Source organism: Pipra filicauda, unplaced genomic scaffold (assembly GCF_003945595.2).
Source record: "Pipra filicauda isolate LSUMZ 115617 unplaced genomic scaffold, ASM394559v2 scaffold33_size4404698_pilon, whole genome shotgun sequence".
Classification (NCBI taxonomy): domain Eukaryota; kingdom Metazoa; phylum Chordata; class Aves; order Passeriformes; family Pipridae; genus Pipra; species Pipra filicauda.
In genome coordinates this window covers 2,188,202-2,203,455 of record NW_024104465.1, presented here as the reverse complement: position 1 = coordinate 2,203,455, position 15,254 = coordinate 2,188,202, and the positions used below count along the sequence as shown (strand labels likewise).

Below are 15,254 nucleotides of genomic sequence, written 5' to 3'. Positions count from 1 at the left end.
TGCAAAAGGATTTGAATATTCAGCAGCAGTTTCTTTCACAGCCCTAAGGCTCCTGCTATTTTATCTTCATACCATCCTCTAGCAGTATTTGTAGCAGTGCCAAAAGCTAATACCAGGAGCAGGGGACTTCCCCAGTACAACCATCCTTCCTATGACAATCATCACAGTACCAAAAAAGCTAGATAAAGTGTATAGTTTCAAGGCTTGAGGTTATGGATTGCACAGTACCACTTTAAGAACCAACATACATTCCCTCTTCTGGTCAAAAATGCAGGGGAAAAAAAAGAGAGAAGAAACATTTAAAGTATTTTAAAAAAGAATCAGGTAAGACCTTGATTATTTTAAAAGTCTTTATTTGGTCTGGACTTTCTAAACCTTACTGGTTCCCAGTGAAGGAGTTTTTACTGTCTTATGAGACATTAAAAACTCATTTCCTTCTACATGTTTTTCTAGAGGGTGATCTTGTCCAACGTGCCTTACTTTTTTTCTCCTACTAGTAAATACTGTCCACAAGAGGGAAGTGTGGTAAATCATTAGCACTGCCATAAACTAGCATGGATTGGGAATAAAGGTTAAAGAATTATTTGTGAATCTGCCATGTAGGATCCAGGATCACACAAGTGCTACACAGGGCATCTTTGAAGACAAAATTCCCTCCAAGCCAAGGGTATTGAGTGAGCTCCAGATTGGGTCTGGAATACATTTCTTGTAGTGTTCAAATCCTAGGTGAAAAGATTTGTACTGTCCTCTTTTTTAGGAAAATAAATAAGAACTGTACTAAGCATCTAAGGCTTTCTTTTTCCATAGTACAGCACTGAACAAAAGTGTGAGGCCAGATGAAAATGAGAGAGCAGTATGAGTACTCTAGGAGAGACACAGACAACAGGAGGAAGAGGAACAGGGCTCTGCAGGGACTGTTTGATCAGCCAGATGTTAAAATCTGGACACAGTGTGGCCAGAACTGCCATGTGTGTCCTTCCTTCCTTCCAGTAGACAAGCTTCCCCTCCTCAGCTCAAAGAAAAAATCCTCCTTCTCCCTCTAGTTCATCAAAGCTCATCATCTCCCCTGCCCACAGTCCCTCTCTGAGGTGCCTGAAAAGGGGTTTGCTCTGAGTCTGGCAGAACCCCTTTGGGATGGAAAAGAAAAAATAAAAACAGACTTGAAGGGGCAGTTCAGCATGAAGAAGTGTGGAAACTGAGATATGGGATCCCACTCTGGCCCCCAGTGGGTCAATTCCACTGTTACAGAGAGGCAAGAGTGAGGCTTCTGAGTGGTTCTGGAAAGGGTGTGACCCTCTGGGTGTTGGCAAGGACCCAATATACCAATATTCCAATATTTAATTTCCTGCAACTGGGAAATTGTTCTAATCACTTCAAGCAATTGAAAATCTTATAGAAGGCAAGAAGAGGCATTACAGCTCAGCTACAATTCTAAGGGCATTATCTCTGTGGTAGAGTGGAGAGGAGGAAAAAAATCCCTGCCTAAGATGCTTGTCAGAGAAGTGGAGAGGGACTCTGCTGCCCTGAAGGGAAGATGGTAGCACTCTCTGATTCCTCACACAACAGGAACATGCAGGTGTTTTAGCAGTGTGAGTAAAGGGGAGCACTCCCAATTCAAGGATAAACATTTACCAGTGTTGTAATCAGCTTGTCATATCTGGGTCTTAGAATAATTAAACCAGCAAGAAGAGACCCTGGCCAGTGTCAGAGGAGGACATAGTTTGCTAAAAGCCATGTAGTTAGAATTTAACTTCTGTGCTGTGATCCCAAACTCTTATAGTCTCAGTGAGGAAACCATCTCTCTCGTCTGACAGAGTTGACAGGAGCTCTCAGAGAGGGCAGGGTTTCAAGGGGAAATGTCTGGTTTCCTTTCAGACCTGGTGAGTATCCAACTTCTTGTGTTCTAGCCCTAGCCATTGACAGCAGCATGGTCTTAAAGATTACAGCAAAGGGAACCAAGCAGTCCTTGCAATAAAAATGAGCAACAGAGCATGTGCTTGGGACAACACCAGTTCAGCAATACGAGTTCTGGCATCTCCAGACAATAGATTAGAACTACAAAAGAGTGAGATGCTTAAAAGAGGACTTGGGAAACCAGGAAAGAATGGGCATTTTGAGGCAGATAAAGAAAATAGTAACAATGAAAAAGACAAAACAGTCTTTTGAAAAAGACAAAACACTCCACTCTACAGCCCTGCACTCTCAAGGATATTTGAAGATACTTGTCTGTTTTAAGTGTGACCTGACTAAATACCCAAAAACGTATGTGCTTGTGAGGGGTGCTCTAAAATTCAGTGTATGCCACAGAAACACAGCATTTCAAAAACGAGTCAGTTGGGTAGGGACTCTAAAAATGGCATTCCCTATGGGGATAATAAAGGGGAAATGTAAAAAAAAAAAAAAATAAATTTTAAGAGGACAGACTTGATTAATCTCTGGAAAGTGATGAACAATGTATTTGAGGAGGCAAAGTTGAAAGCAAAAAAGGGATTCAGGAATGTTGTAGTGTCTTTCTAGCACAAAAGTAAACACAAACTACCTGAACAAGGTTTTTATGATTTTTTTCCCCATGATTATTAGAACTAACAGAATTAGACATTGCATCTTTTTAGGCTCCTAATGACCAGGACAGGAACAAAAGGGAATGGGCAGATTTGCATTTTAACAATTTCTCATTAATTTTGTTTGATTACTGAAAAATTAAAAATGGGTATTTGCATTTTAAAGGTTTCTTAATAATAGAGATGTGGAGATATAAGATCCCATAAATTATCTGGTCTGAAAGCCATGGTGGCATCAGGAACTCAGGATGTGTTTCACTGTCTTTGGCAGGTCCAATACCGGAAGCTGTTGCTAATGATTGTGGTGCTGGGAATTGGTGGAACCCACCTCTCTGGTTTTCAAATGTCTGTGATCAATTATACTTCTCCTGTAAGCAAAGCCTTCATAAAATCACATCTCTAAGTGTTCCTTGTGGGACTAAGCCTTACACTTTAAAAATGCTCTGCAAAAGCTCTTAGGTGTCGCTGTACCAGTTTATTACCAGCTCTTTCTATGATTGTTGGGAGATGTGCTCCAAAAACAACTCCACAAAGAATTGTTTGGAAACAACATATTGAGATACCTTCCTTAAAGATTATGTCACGGAGAGAAAAGATTAAAAACTAGCTGATGGAATCTCAACCTTCAGCTCAGCCCTTTTCTCTTTGTATCTGCTACATACAACAAGAACATTTGCATTTCACTATGAGTAAAAGGCCCCTATATTTAGTGTAGGAGAGCAAGGACTCAACACACTAAAAATTATAATTAATTTTTGAATTAATTTGCAAACAAGTGTAGTTTAGCCATGCTTTCTGTCATGCCAATAACCTCATTTTTTCGAAGTTGTAGACATTATGAAGAACTATCATGATTAGTGCCTCAGTGGAATGCAAATCTCTTTTTCTGTCCCAGTACATTCAGAAGTTTCTCAATGAAACGTGGCTGGAGCGATACGGTTCTGTGCTGCACCAGGAGACCCTCACGCTGCTGTGGTCCGTCGTTGTGTCCCTGTACTGCGTGGGTGGGATGATGGGGTGTCTGTGCAGTGGGTACCTGACTGCAAAATTTGGAAAGTAAGTGTATCTCCCAACAGCTCTCTACTCAGGGCTGCAGCAGGGGAAGGAATTAATCAGTCAGCTAATAGAAGGGATATCAGAATCTCACTGCCCCCTGCTGTTGCGGAATTTACTCAGCACATAAAACTACACATGAGTACATGGGAGAGACAGGAGTATGTGACTATTTCTGATTCCCTTGTCACAGCTTTTGCTGCCGTACAATTCCTGTATCTTTGCTGACATTTCAGTAAAAAATAAATCTCTGAAATTTCTTGGTTGGGCAGTAATGCCATAGGAAGCCCAACAGCACTGCAGTAGTGCAGAAGGAGATGGATATTCTGTAGGCAAAAGCTTTTTTAAATTTATTTATTTAATTGACCACCGGCTTTAAAAAAGTTGTGCAGGGTCATTCCTCTGTAAGAATAATCAGAGTACCAGCAAAGATAGCAGAAATCCCTCAGGCCACATTTAGAACCCTCTTTCTGAGGGTGCCATAAAGGACAAAGCCAAAACTCTCTCACTTGAGGTGGGCAGTGAAGCAAGTTCCAAGTGAAGCTGGATTTGCCTTGTTCTGGAGATACAGGAAGTGTTTGAGATGGGAGCCTTGCCCACAGCAAAGAAGTGAAAAAGATTGTTCCTTATCAGCATTTATCCTGCAGGAATTTCCTTCAGCCTCACGGTTTGCTCACACAGTGTTAGCATGGATAAGAGGAATGTGGCTTCTCCCTTTCACTCCTCTGCAAAGACATCATGCCTTTTCAGAATCAGATTTGGTTGTCCTGTAAGGAATGGATTTAAGCACGACCATAGGCTGGGTCTGTAAATCCAGGGGAGAACAGGCAGACATCAGTTAGGATGAAAAAGTAAAACCTGGCTCATAGCCAGGTGTTGTTTGCTGTTGCAGGAAGAAATGTCTGTTGCTCAACGATGTGATCCTAATAATAGCCACGCTGCACACGGGCTTCAGCAGGACAGCCAAGTCTTTTGAGATGATCCTGGTTGGGCGCTTCCTCGAGGGCATCTGTGCTGGTAGGACTCCCCACTACTCCTTGTCAGTGTGACTTCTTTGGGGTGGATACAGAAATCTTCCTGCTGGGAGTACCCAGGCATGCACAGTATTCCAGTGGAACAAGGAACAGATTGGGAAAAGGTAAGATGAGCCGTCCTTTGCCTTCAAGAGGTCTGGTGGAGTGAGAAATCTGCTGGATTAGCTAAATATCTTGCTTCAAGTAAAAGGTAAATTTTCAGTCTATTATTGTGGAGGATGTATGGGAAACAGCTCAGAAGAGAGAGGACAGAGCAACCTTCAGCTGAAATGGAAGTGAAAAGGGACCTCTCTCTTTCTTTCTACACTTTTAGCACTCTCCTCTTTCTCCCCCTAGGAATACATCTGGGTACCCATGTTCAGTATGCTGGAGAGATCTCACCCAAGAAGCTGCGTGGATTTATAAATGTGACCTCCTCGGTGTTTTTTGCACTGGGAAAAACTGTAGCAAGAATTCTTGGATTACGGTACTTGTGCTACTCCTTCTCATCCACTTTCCTACTTATTTTTTTTTCTGTATAGCAGGGAAGTGTTGTTCTCCCAGTTCTAGAAACAGACATGCACTAAGGGTGAAGTTTTATTTTGCTCGACTGCAGAAGTAGTAATCTATATTTCTCTCCTTAACATAAACATCTTCTATTTAAATTTAAGTTTTCAAGGACTGTATGTATTTTGTGTCTCTTTAGTTAGTCTAAGATTTAGAAAATACCAAATTAGATATAAACTGTAATTTTACTGGACTAAAAATAGACTCTAACATGCTTTCATAGAGATCTTTTAGGAACTGAAGACAGATGGAATGTGCTATTGTCCTTCTCTGGCTTGGTGGCATTGATTCAACTGCTCTTTTTACCATTCTTTCCTGAGTCCCCTCCCTATCTCTTGCTACAGAAAGGAGACAAGGCTGGATGCTTGAAAGGTAAAATAAAACTTTAGATCCTTAGTTTGTTAAACCATAACTCTTGGGAAAGTGAAGCTAACAGAGGAAATCAGTTTTTCTACTAGCCAGCTACAGATTTCTTGATAATTACATGATTAAAGTTCTCCAGATGAAGCAGAATCATCAGAAATATTTAAGATCTACCCCTAAATAGTACAGCAAGCTGAACACCATTTTCCAGGAAAATCTCATCATGTTCCAGCAAGCAATGTTCCTTCCAGTCCTTTGCTCAGTAACTCATGAATCACAGCACAGACTGAACTGCAAATGTTTAGTGTCAATAAAAGTTGCAAAACAGAGAACTCTGAGTGGATCAGGTGATGCAGGAGTACACTTCATTCTGTCTCTTCTGCAGCCATGAAGCAACTCTGGGGAGAAGGGAACTACCACACAGAATTTGAGGACTTGATGAAGGAAAAGGCTATAACAAAAGGCACCAAAATCATGAACGTCCTGGAGGTGCTGAGAGAACCGTCCGTGTACCCGCAGCTCATTACCATGCTCCTCCTGCTACTGAGTCTGCAGCTCTGTGGCCTGAGTGCAGTTGAGTTTGCCCAATTTCCATGCTTAAATCTGCTGTTAAGTAACCACAGTGCCACAGTGTCCCTTTCCTCTGGGTCTCCATCATTCCCTCTCACACAGAGCCCACTGCCTGAGGTCTGTGGTATCATCACCAGTGTTCTTCATACCGTTAAGAAAACTTCTCAGGTGGGAATACAAGAGATCCAATGCAGTTTAAGTTCCTGCAAGGACACTGTTGCCTTCATTCCCCCTGTCTTGTCCCTTTCCTTCTCCTTTTTGCCAAAACCAACACCTTTTCCCCATGGCTTACAGGCAATGTGCTCCTTTCAACTACTTTTTTTTCCCTTTTTTCTTTTTTTTTTCCCCCTGGATTTTCAAATACCTTTCCTTCATCTCCATTAACCTTTTGATTTTTCCCATCTCGAGCAGGGATGTCACCTCCACTAGGCCCCAGCACCGCACCCCTGCTTCTGCAGTGATGACAGATCTAGTTCTAAGTGATGCTGGATAGGCATGTATCATAGCTATTAACTATGCTTAACTTTTAATATTTTTCTTATTTACCAGATCACCTTTTACACCTCAGAAATTTTTCAGACTGCCAACCTGCAGGAAAGCATAATCCCATATGTGTCTCTAGGAGTTTCAGTCTCTGAACTCATCTCTGTCATATTCTGTGTAAGTCAGAGCTTTCTGAGGCTTTAAGAATTAAAGTACATGTGAATTGAGTCTATTCTTCCTTAAAACAAATTAATTTTCTCCTTAAGAACCAAAGTATTTTTCTGTGGTATTGCATGAATCTGTACAGTGGTTGTTACCACCCGCTCCAAATTTTGTCCCAGCTTTTATGTCTTCCTTCGTATCTTCATTCTTCTTAATTTCTTATAAGAATCCCTTATGCAATGTCATTCAAACATAAATATGTGTGCTCATTTCCATATATTTGTGTGTCTATATATTCAAATGGAGTTGTAACATGCTTCCATTGATTACAGCGTTTAGGAAAAAGTAGCTGCAATGCTGGGCAGTGATTTTAGTTCGTACTGTTAGAGAGGCTAGAAGGAATTCAATAAAAAACAAACTTGGTACCAATAAGATTTGTGTTCTCTGAAGTAAAAAGAACTCCAGAAGAATGCTTGATTTGTTGGATGGCTCACAGCTGGATTTTGCCACCCTTCCAGTGATATGCAATTTTCTTCTACTCTTCAGAGCTCCATAATCGACCGGTTTGGACGCCGGATACTCCTGTGTGGTGGTTACTTGCTGATGGCACTGATACTGGTGTTGCTCGAAACAAGCCTCCTGCTGAGTGTAAGCAAATGTCTCTCTGGCAGTGGACCTGCATCTGAATTCTTTGTGCAGGACAGCTGATAGTCAGCCTTGGCTTTCATGTCCTAAACAGCAGGTCAGGATGTCTTCTGAATACGAGCTCACCTCTGTAGATGTGGCACTGCAGGCTGCTTTTGGCCTTCCACTGTGGTCAGTACAGAAAGATGAGCAGTTCTAGAGAGCACCATGGGCTTTTTCATAAATATTGCTGCTCCTATGCTTGGATCAGCTGTGCTACAGCTATAAAATTAATTCTCATTCTCTTCCCTCCTTTTGCCTTTTCTAGGATCAGTTCCTCTGGATGCGATACTGCAGTGTTGTTCTCATCTTTTTATTCATCATTGCTTATGGGATAGGACCAGGTGAGTATAACAATAAAAGCAACAGAAAAACTTGGACCACATGGATAAGCACAGGCCATGAATGTATAGAAGCAGAACTAGAAGGTGTGAATATATCTTTGAAAATCAACAGCTTAGTTTGGACTGAGATTGAGGGAGCTCCAATTTTTGAATTAATTACCCAAGAAGCAATTTCTTTAACAAATTATTTTAAATCATTCACACCCTGATGAATCAGAAGCCTGTTTTCTCTCATTGGATTACAGGGTCAAGACAAATAAGCTCTTATTAATCAATTCACTAAGACTTGTTTTGGAGGGTATGAATGCCATTCAGTGCACACAGGCTCAGCTGGTTGATCCCCATCTTTGCCCCTCTAAAGTGCCAGTGTTTTCTCAACTTACCTGTAAACTATATTGGTAACACCAGACCCAAATTTACAGCTCTCTTTTAGAATGTCACTCACATAAGACCAATATTTACTCTGGAAGTTCCCTGACTAAACATTACTACACTGTCCAAATTCAAATGGCAGCCTTTAGTATTGTAAGAGTTGTATAAGAGGACCAAGAAAATCTGGAAAATATAACAGAATTCCCACATCTATGGGAAATGGACAACTACAACAACTGTTGCTTTTTTATGTTGTTTTTCCCTCAGCTGGAGCCGTTTCATCTGTTACTAATGAAATCTTCACCCTCTCAACAAGAGCCTCTGCTTTTGTCATTGGTGGAATCGTCATCTGGCTGGGCCTCACTTTCACTGGAATGATTTTCCCCTTTGCTGTAGTATGTAATTTGATTCAAACCTTCTCTTTGACTCTATCAATTTTAACTGATCAATTTTTTCTAGACTGGTCTGGACAGGGAATAGGTTAAAGTGACTTGCAGATGATTAAAACTGTGAATCCCTTATTGCTACTGGCATATGGAGGCCATTTATGCAAAACACTTCCCAATACCTCAGAAATGACCTGCTGCCTCCAGAACAGATTGAAAAGATAAATGAATATTGCTGCTGTAAAATCACCTTATTCCTCATTTCACAGGAACAAATCAACCACTTTCAAGAATCTATAGAGGCAAATATTGCCAGGAAAATCACTCATCTTATTCTATTTCTTTCTCCAGATGCTTCTTGGTCCTTTTTGCTTCCTCATCTTTATTGCTGTCCTGATCATTTCAGCAATTCTTATCTACCTGTTCCTCCCAGAAACAAAAGGGAAGTCAATCTCTGAAATCACAGAAGAATTCAAAACACGCCAGTTTAAGAAGAAACGTCACCAGGCTGTGGAGGTGAATGCTACTGAAGAAAAGACATTCTGCACCAAGCTCTGATAAGCCACCACCAGTAACTTCCACTGACAAAAAGGCCTGTCTCAAAATCAAACTGAAAACTGAACATTAACATGGACTTTTCTCGATGAAATGCAACCCAAAAAGCAATCCAGAGACAGCTTGTCATTAATCCAAGTAGTCCTGTTTTATATTCATCTTTGCTTTTCATGGTGAGAGTCAATGGCTCATTCCTAGAGCAACTCTGTAGCAGGAAAACAATAACAACTACAGACATTTCTAAGAACTGGCACATGGAAAACATTTTCAGGCATAATGCACCAATTGTATTTCAGATCTTTCTGCATTGCTGTCATTTTCAAGCAGCAAGATTTGTCTTTATGTTTGTTACTTTATAAGAAAATTCTGCTCAAGGTTAAGAGCAGGATGAAGAAAGGATTAAACACAGACATAGTTCTTGCAAACAATGGTCATGTCATGTCATGTCATTATGATATCACACTGTTAAGGACCTAGTATTGATTGTGAGCGCTGCACATGAACAAATACCAAGTAGGACAAAGAGAACTTGTATTTCCTTGAGCTGACATCAAGTAACTATATGTCCTGATTGTCTCTGTAATGACTGTCAGGGATCAGCCCCAATCCCTGGGCAATTGGTGCAGAAAACCCTCACTTGCATTCTCTGGAGCAAACTGGCTGCACTCTCTGTGCATATCAGTTGTAGCAAAATCAGGAGGAAGTTTTTGTAATGTATTCTGGTACCTCGTGGATGGCACAAGGGTTAATAAACATACAGACAGTGCTGAGAGCTGGAGGATCAGAGCCCTGCAGAGAGGGAGTAAGAGACTTTGAGAGAGTACTGAGAAAGTAGAGACTTTGAAAATTCAGCCCATTTTATACATGATTAACTGATTAAAAACAAAACAAAACAAAAGCAGAAGCTGTGATGGCTGATACCTGCTGGCTGTGTACTGGCCTAGGACTCACTGTACTTTGCTGCTGCACATCAGCTCACAATCCAACACCTCACTGCTGTGCTCCACAGCTCCCCTCACTGGGGTGTTAATTCAGCTGACCACTGCATCATCCAGTCACTTCCCTCCCCAAACTCATACAGGATTATCAATTATTTTTCCTCTTTCTGTCACAATCACAAATGGTATTCTGAGCCTCCTGTTCAGCAGGACCATAAGTCCTTTCTTTTTGCAGTTTAACCATTCATATTGGTTATCACTGTGCTGGAGAACTAAATTAGTGTTAAGTTTTAGGGATTTTTCTGTTTTAAAATTTCAAATAATGTACTTACTACTTCTAAAGGAATAACCATAGGAGAAGCTCTGATATTAAAGGGCTGGTGTGTGTTCCAGCAACTGAAACCTGGGTTAGATTTTATATTCAATCTGGTATCACTTCCTGTATCAAAATAGGGAGCACTCATGCTACAAAATGTTCCCATTCAGAGAGCCCTCTCCTGTCGAGGCATTGAAATATTTAATCCATCCATTCTAAGTGCTGTCCAGTTGCTACAAAAAACATAAATGAACAGAAATCATACGAAGTAAACATTAACCTCAGCCTCAGAGTCAGGTGGTTACTTAAGAAGAAGGTGCAGGAGAGGCATGAGAGAAAACACTTCCACAGTCTGACAGAGTTCTGTCTACCTGGGATCAGCCACCCTTTCAACATGAGATGGACAAGCTCCTTCCAGAAGTGGTGAGTACTGCAGCTGGTAGCACCAGCTGGCAGCACTAGGCTTTAAGAAGAACTGTGAGGTGATCCGTTGCAATCATCATTCCCAAAGAAAATATAATACATATTTATCAAATTATTTTCAAAATAATAGGGTGAGCAGGGGATAATCCTTCTAATCTTGTTGCTGCAAAAATTAGAGGTAACATTTAAAATAATAAAAAAAAAAAGTCAAAAGACACAGAATAAACTGTCTGGACTAAATCATCATGGATACTTCGAAGGAAGTTCCAGCTGGGTAGAAAAACTAATTAAAAGAAAAAGTTTAAAATTCCTCTAGTTCTTAAATGGTGAGGTATTTCTATACCATTTTCACCTGCTCCCTCTTGTTTCCATGTCCAAGTGTTTCCACTGTCTTTTCATTCCCAGCCCTTTCCACCCACCCTTCTTTGCAGAAGAAAAGAATAAGAGCTCGACTGTAGCTGCCTTTGAGTGGGCATGCCCGGGTAACAAACACATCAGTCTCTCCACTTAACACAGGTTAACATGGGCAGTAAATATTTTCAAAATATATCATGTAAGATAATGTTAAATGAGGTAATTTGTGTACCACAACCACCTAACTAAAGCAGCAGTCTGCTGGGAGCTATCTCATCTTGTCAGAAAACTGTATAAAAAAATTCTTTCCAACAAATCTGTCCAGATACAGCAAGTCTTTGTAATTCTACATGAAAACATATGTACATAGAAATACAAAACCCTTTAGTGAATCAATGTGCTACATTATTGGTGCAAAGAGCTGCCAGTCATTACAATCTTATTTTCTCTGTTCAGGCTCTAGAGAGGTACTTCCCAGGTGCTGTAGCAAGAGCCATGTGATGAGACAGGAAAGAGAGAGGTCAGAGGCTATGCTGATGTTTTTACACCTGTACAATGCTAGTTAAGGTTTATATACTAACAACTGTGGGATAGGATCTTATGTCTGCAAGACTGTGAACACAGGATATAAATATATGTCTCTTGTGTTCTCATGCCATGCCTGTTAATATCATGAAACCTTAGGGGAATAACTAATTAATAATCTGAAAGATCTGCATGTACAAATAATATGATGCAGCGGTATTGAGCCTTCCTCTTTGTTCTGCACAGCTGTGAAGGAACTGTGTGGTGAGGAAAAGCACCAAGCAGAAATGGACAATCTGCTAAAAGAAAAAACAGCGATGGAAAACAGCAAAATCCCGAGTGTGCTGGAAGTGATGGAAGACCAGACTCTGCACTGGCACCTGTGCATTTATTATTATGATCATAACTCTGCAATTCTCTGGCATTAATGCAGTTGGTTATCTGCCCATCTCCACACAAAACAACTCTTCAGTTCAAGCTTGCAGACACTGTAAAATACATTGTATCTGGGTGGGAGTCAAGCAGTCATGAGATTTACTCCTGGCCATCAACTGGCTGCTGATTTGGTTTTGGATATTTTCACCCATCCATCTGTAACTCTTTTTGGAAAACTGGCATTTAACATCTACTGACCTAACAGAGCTTCACTGACCTGGCAAAGTGCTACATAAATGTATCACGTCATTTAAGAAGAAAAGTTTTGGATTATGGACATTATTTGGATTATGGACATTATTTTGCAATAAGGGACAGACTGGCTTGCACATGTCGACCTGCCCACAACAGTTCCTGTGCCCTCACACCTTCCCACAAGGTGCTGCCTGCATCCAGGATGAAATCTTATGCTTCTTTTTGCCACCACGCTCTCTTCCTCCGCCCCTACCATGGCAGTGCAGCTTGCAGCTTCCCTAACAATGGGGAATCACTAATGCCTGAGTGTCCTGTTTGAAAATATGGGCAGCATGAGGCCAAATGGTACGCAAATGTCACATTTATCTTCTTCCATGCTATTCTTTCCCAGCTTGCACAGGTTTCACAATCAGGTGCAATTGCAAGTGCTAGCACTTCTGAACTGTGCTGAACAGACACTAAAGCCATGGAGTCACTAACTCAACAGACAGATGGAAAAATAGATGTTAGGATCGGCGTTCACTGTTGGCACTGCACCAGATCAATAGTGTGTTCTGCTGTGGAACTTCCACTTTCATTTCTCAGTTCCTTCTCTGATTTGACTCTCCTTTTTCTCTTTTTCATAGCTTCTTTTCGGGATTCTCAACCTCTCTGAACATGCAGAAGAGAGAATTTTATCTTGTAAACTTGGTCAGTGTCACTTTGTCTTTACTGGTCCTTTTGCAGGAATTGGCCTCAGCAGCAGCACAGCTGGAACCCTGCAGAGAGACTGTTCATCCCTGTCACACAGCACCATGTCTGGTTTAAAACAGGAGCCCTGGATCCTCCTGTCCCTCTCTATGAAGCCCAGCCATGCTGACTGATATAGCTCCAGTGTCTCCTGCAAGAATTCAGTCCTTCACAGGTTGCCTTGCTGGGCACCTCCTCTACTTCACGGCTTAATGAACTTTTCCATCTCAAGCATTCATCCTCCCAAACTGCACCAATCCAACGTGCCAGACCTCAGGAGGCCTGTTCTCCCAAATGCTCACTATTGCTGCATCTCTTGCAGTTACTGATAAACCAGATAGTCTATGATTAACCTGCCAATATTAATGTTTGTGAGTTGTTTTAATCCCATGCCAAGGCCTCTCCTTCATACTTCTGCAAGCAACATCTCAAATTATTTTGACTACTCACCCTGCCTATCTTGCCTTCAGGAAAGAAGGAAATTTTAACTATTTTATTTCTGTTGCTGTTTCACACCTAAAGACTGGGTTTAGGCAGCTACAAAGCGAAACTTTGCCATCACTGTCATAATTTTGTCATCATGTTCTAAGTCTTGCAAAAAGAGAAGCAAAAGAATAAAATAAAATTATTTTTCTGTGATTTATTTCCAGGAAAACCTCATCTCTTTCTGCTTCCTTATCTTTATGGGGATCCTCATGAGCTCAACACTGGCTTGACAAAAAAACAAGCGGCAAACTCCTGGAATAAAAATCTCCTAAAATTGCTAATAACATGAAACAGTCATGTACACCTCAGAATCACCAGAAATCCCCAAAAATGTAAGAAAAATTTCACTGTGAGATGGTGGAATTTGCTGCTATTTGAGATCCTAAGTAATGATTTTCAAGGAGTGTAAGATTGCTTATGGCGTAGCCACCCTACACCTTGACACAATTGGGGAAAAAACATGTAATAGAAAAGAAACATTAACATTTTGAAACAATAGTCAATATCTATGCAACTGGTTACAATGCTGGTGTTCAAGAGAAAATACTTACAAAAATTTCCAAATCATTCTAAATGCCATTGCAAGCCAGGATAAACAGCATTTGCTATGCAGTTATATAGGCAATAGTTGGAATTACACAAATAACCAAGGTTTTATTATTAACATGTATTTTTTCCTCATTTCTTTAGACTCACAGTCCTCTGTAAATAATTGCGTTCTATGTGTTATGAACTGAAAGTACAATCCCAAGGGTGAGCTTGAGCATTTACTGAGACCTTCAGTATAACCCTATTGCCCCACCTGCCCCCACTCCAGGCCTTGGGGGCAGGGGACAGTCCCCTGGCATGAGTGAGAGTGAGCAGAAGACTTTGAAGGCAGGAACAGCACAGGGCACCAAACACAAAGGAAAGTTCCAGGCAGACCAACCTCTCTCTTCCAAGTGCTGGCTCGAGCAGAAGCCACGCAGAGCTACAATTTGAGTTTCATCTCACAAGAGAGGAGCCTCTGGGAACCAAAGGTGACTTTTTCATGCCTGTAACACTGATTTTGGAGCTGTTCTGTGACAAAGCTGAGGGAGTAAGATCCCACTTGTTCCCTCCTAACTCATTAAGGAATATTTACCTCCTTTGATTACTCTCATGAGAAAGTGTGTCTTTGTTACTGGTTCTTTCAAGAGGAGCCTTCAGGACCAGATGCTCTATTCTGAAAGCCTCTGCCAGGGCACACTATCTCTTACTGCTTTTTCAGCACACCTGGCTGTCAAACATCCCCATAAACACCCAATCCTCAGTACAGTCTAACTGATACTTAAGGCCAGAACAGCAGAATTAGGCTTTGAAACTTGCTTATTTTATTTCTAAAAACAATATTTACTATACCAATGATTCTGAAACAGAATACCACATACTTTACTTGTTTATAAATAACAGTACCTAAACCTTCCACCAGCTGCCTTTGCTTTCTGCAGATTATGGCAGACATACCCCCTGGTCTGTACCATAGGAGTAAAGTGTTTTACTGTTTCTGGAAAACTGTTTGGATTTTTTACCCAAACTCTTCTTCTTTCCCTTTCCAAAGCCCTCACTCTAATCTCCAGATGCAAACTTCCTCTGCTTTGAAACCTTCCACCTGGAGAGTGGACTGGATGCAATTATTTCCTGAAATATTTAATCTGGCACTGTTAACTTTGGCCGGTTGAAGTAAATATAAGTGGGTGAAGATGAAATAGTAAAAATTTA

At 40.9% G+C, this 15,254-nt stretch overlaps 1 protein-coding gene and 1 long non-coding RNA gene across 6 annotated transcripts; both read left to right on the top strand.

The window, feature by feature from the left end:
* The first annotated feature begins 1,822 nt into the window (after positions 1-1,822).
* Positions 1,823-9,541, top strand: LOC113984297 (solute carrier family 2, facilitated glucose transporter member 9-like). Of its 4 annotated transcripts, none has more exons than XM_027714215.2 (12): positions 1,823-1,880; positions 2,833-2,931; positions 3,457-3,617; positions 4,507-4,631; positions 4,985-5,114; positions 5,418-5,566; positions 5,943-6,046; positions 6,677-6,787; positions 7,319-7,420; positions 7,725-7,800; positions 8,440-8,567; positions 8,910-9,541. In XM_027714215.2, exons 1-12 carry the CDS (start codon positions 1,857-1,859, stop codon positions 9,114-9,116), a joined length of 1,416 nt encoding a protein of 471 aa, XP_027570016.1. In that variant the 5' UTR covers positions 1,823-1,856; the 3' UTR covers positions 9,117-9,541. The 4 variants fall into 4 exon arrangements, with proteins under 4 accessions (XP_027570016.1, XP_039240143.1, XP_027570015.1 ...); XM_039384209.1 differs by having other exon boundaries at positions 5,943-6,130; positions 8,992-9,541; XM_027714214.2 differs by having other exon boundaries at positions 5,943-6,130.
* A 1,219-nt stretch (positions 9,542-10,760) lies between these two features.
* On the top strand, positions 10,761-13,628 carry LOC120323779. Of its 2 annotated transcripts, none has more exons than XR_005564617.1 (3): positions 10,761-10,790; positions 11,916-12,644; positions 13,026-13,628. It is a non-coding gene; the product is annotated as an uncharacterized LOC120323779 (long non-coding RNA). The 2 variants fall into 2 exon arrangements; XR_005564616.1 differs by lacking the exon at positions 10,761-10,790 and adding an exon at positions 11,612-11,664.
* Positions 13,629-15,254: the final 1,626 nt, after the last annotated feature.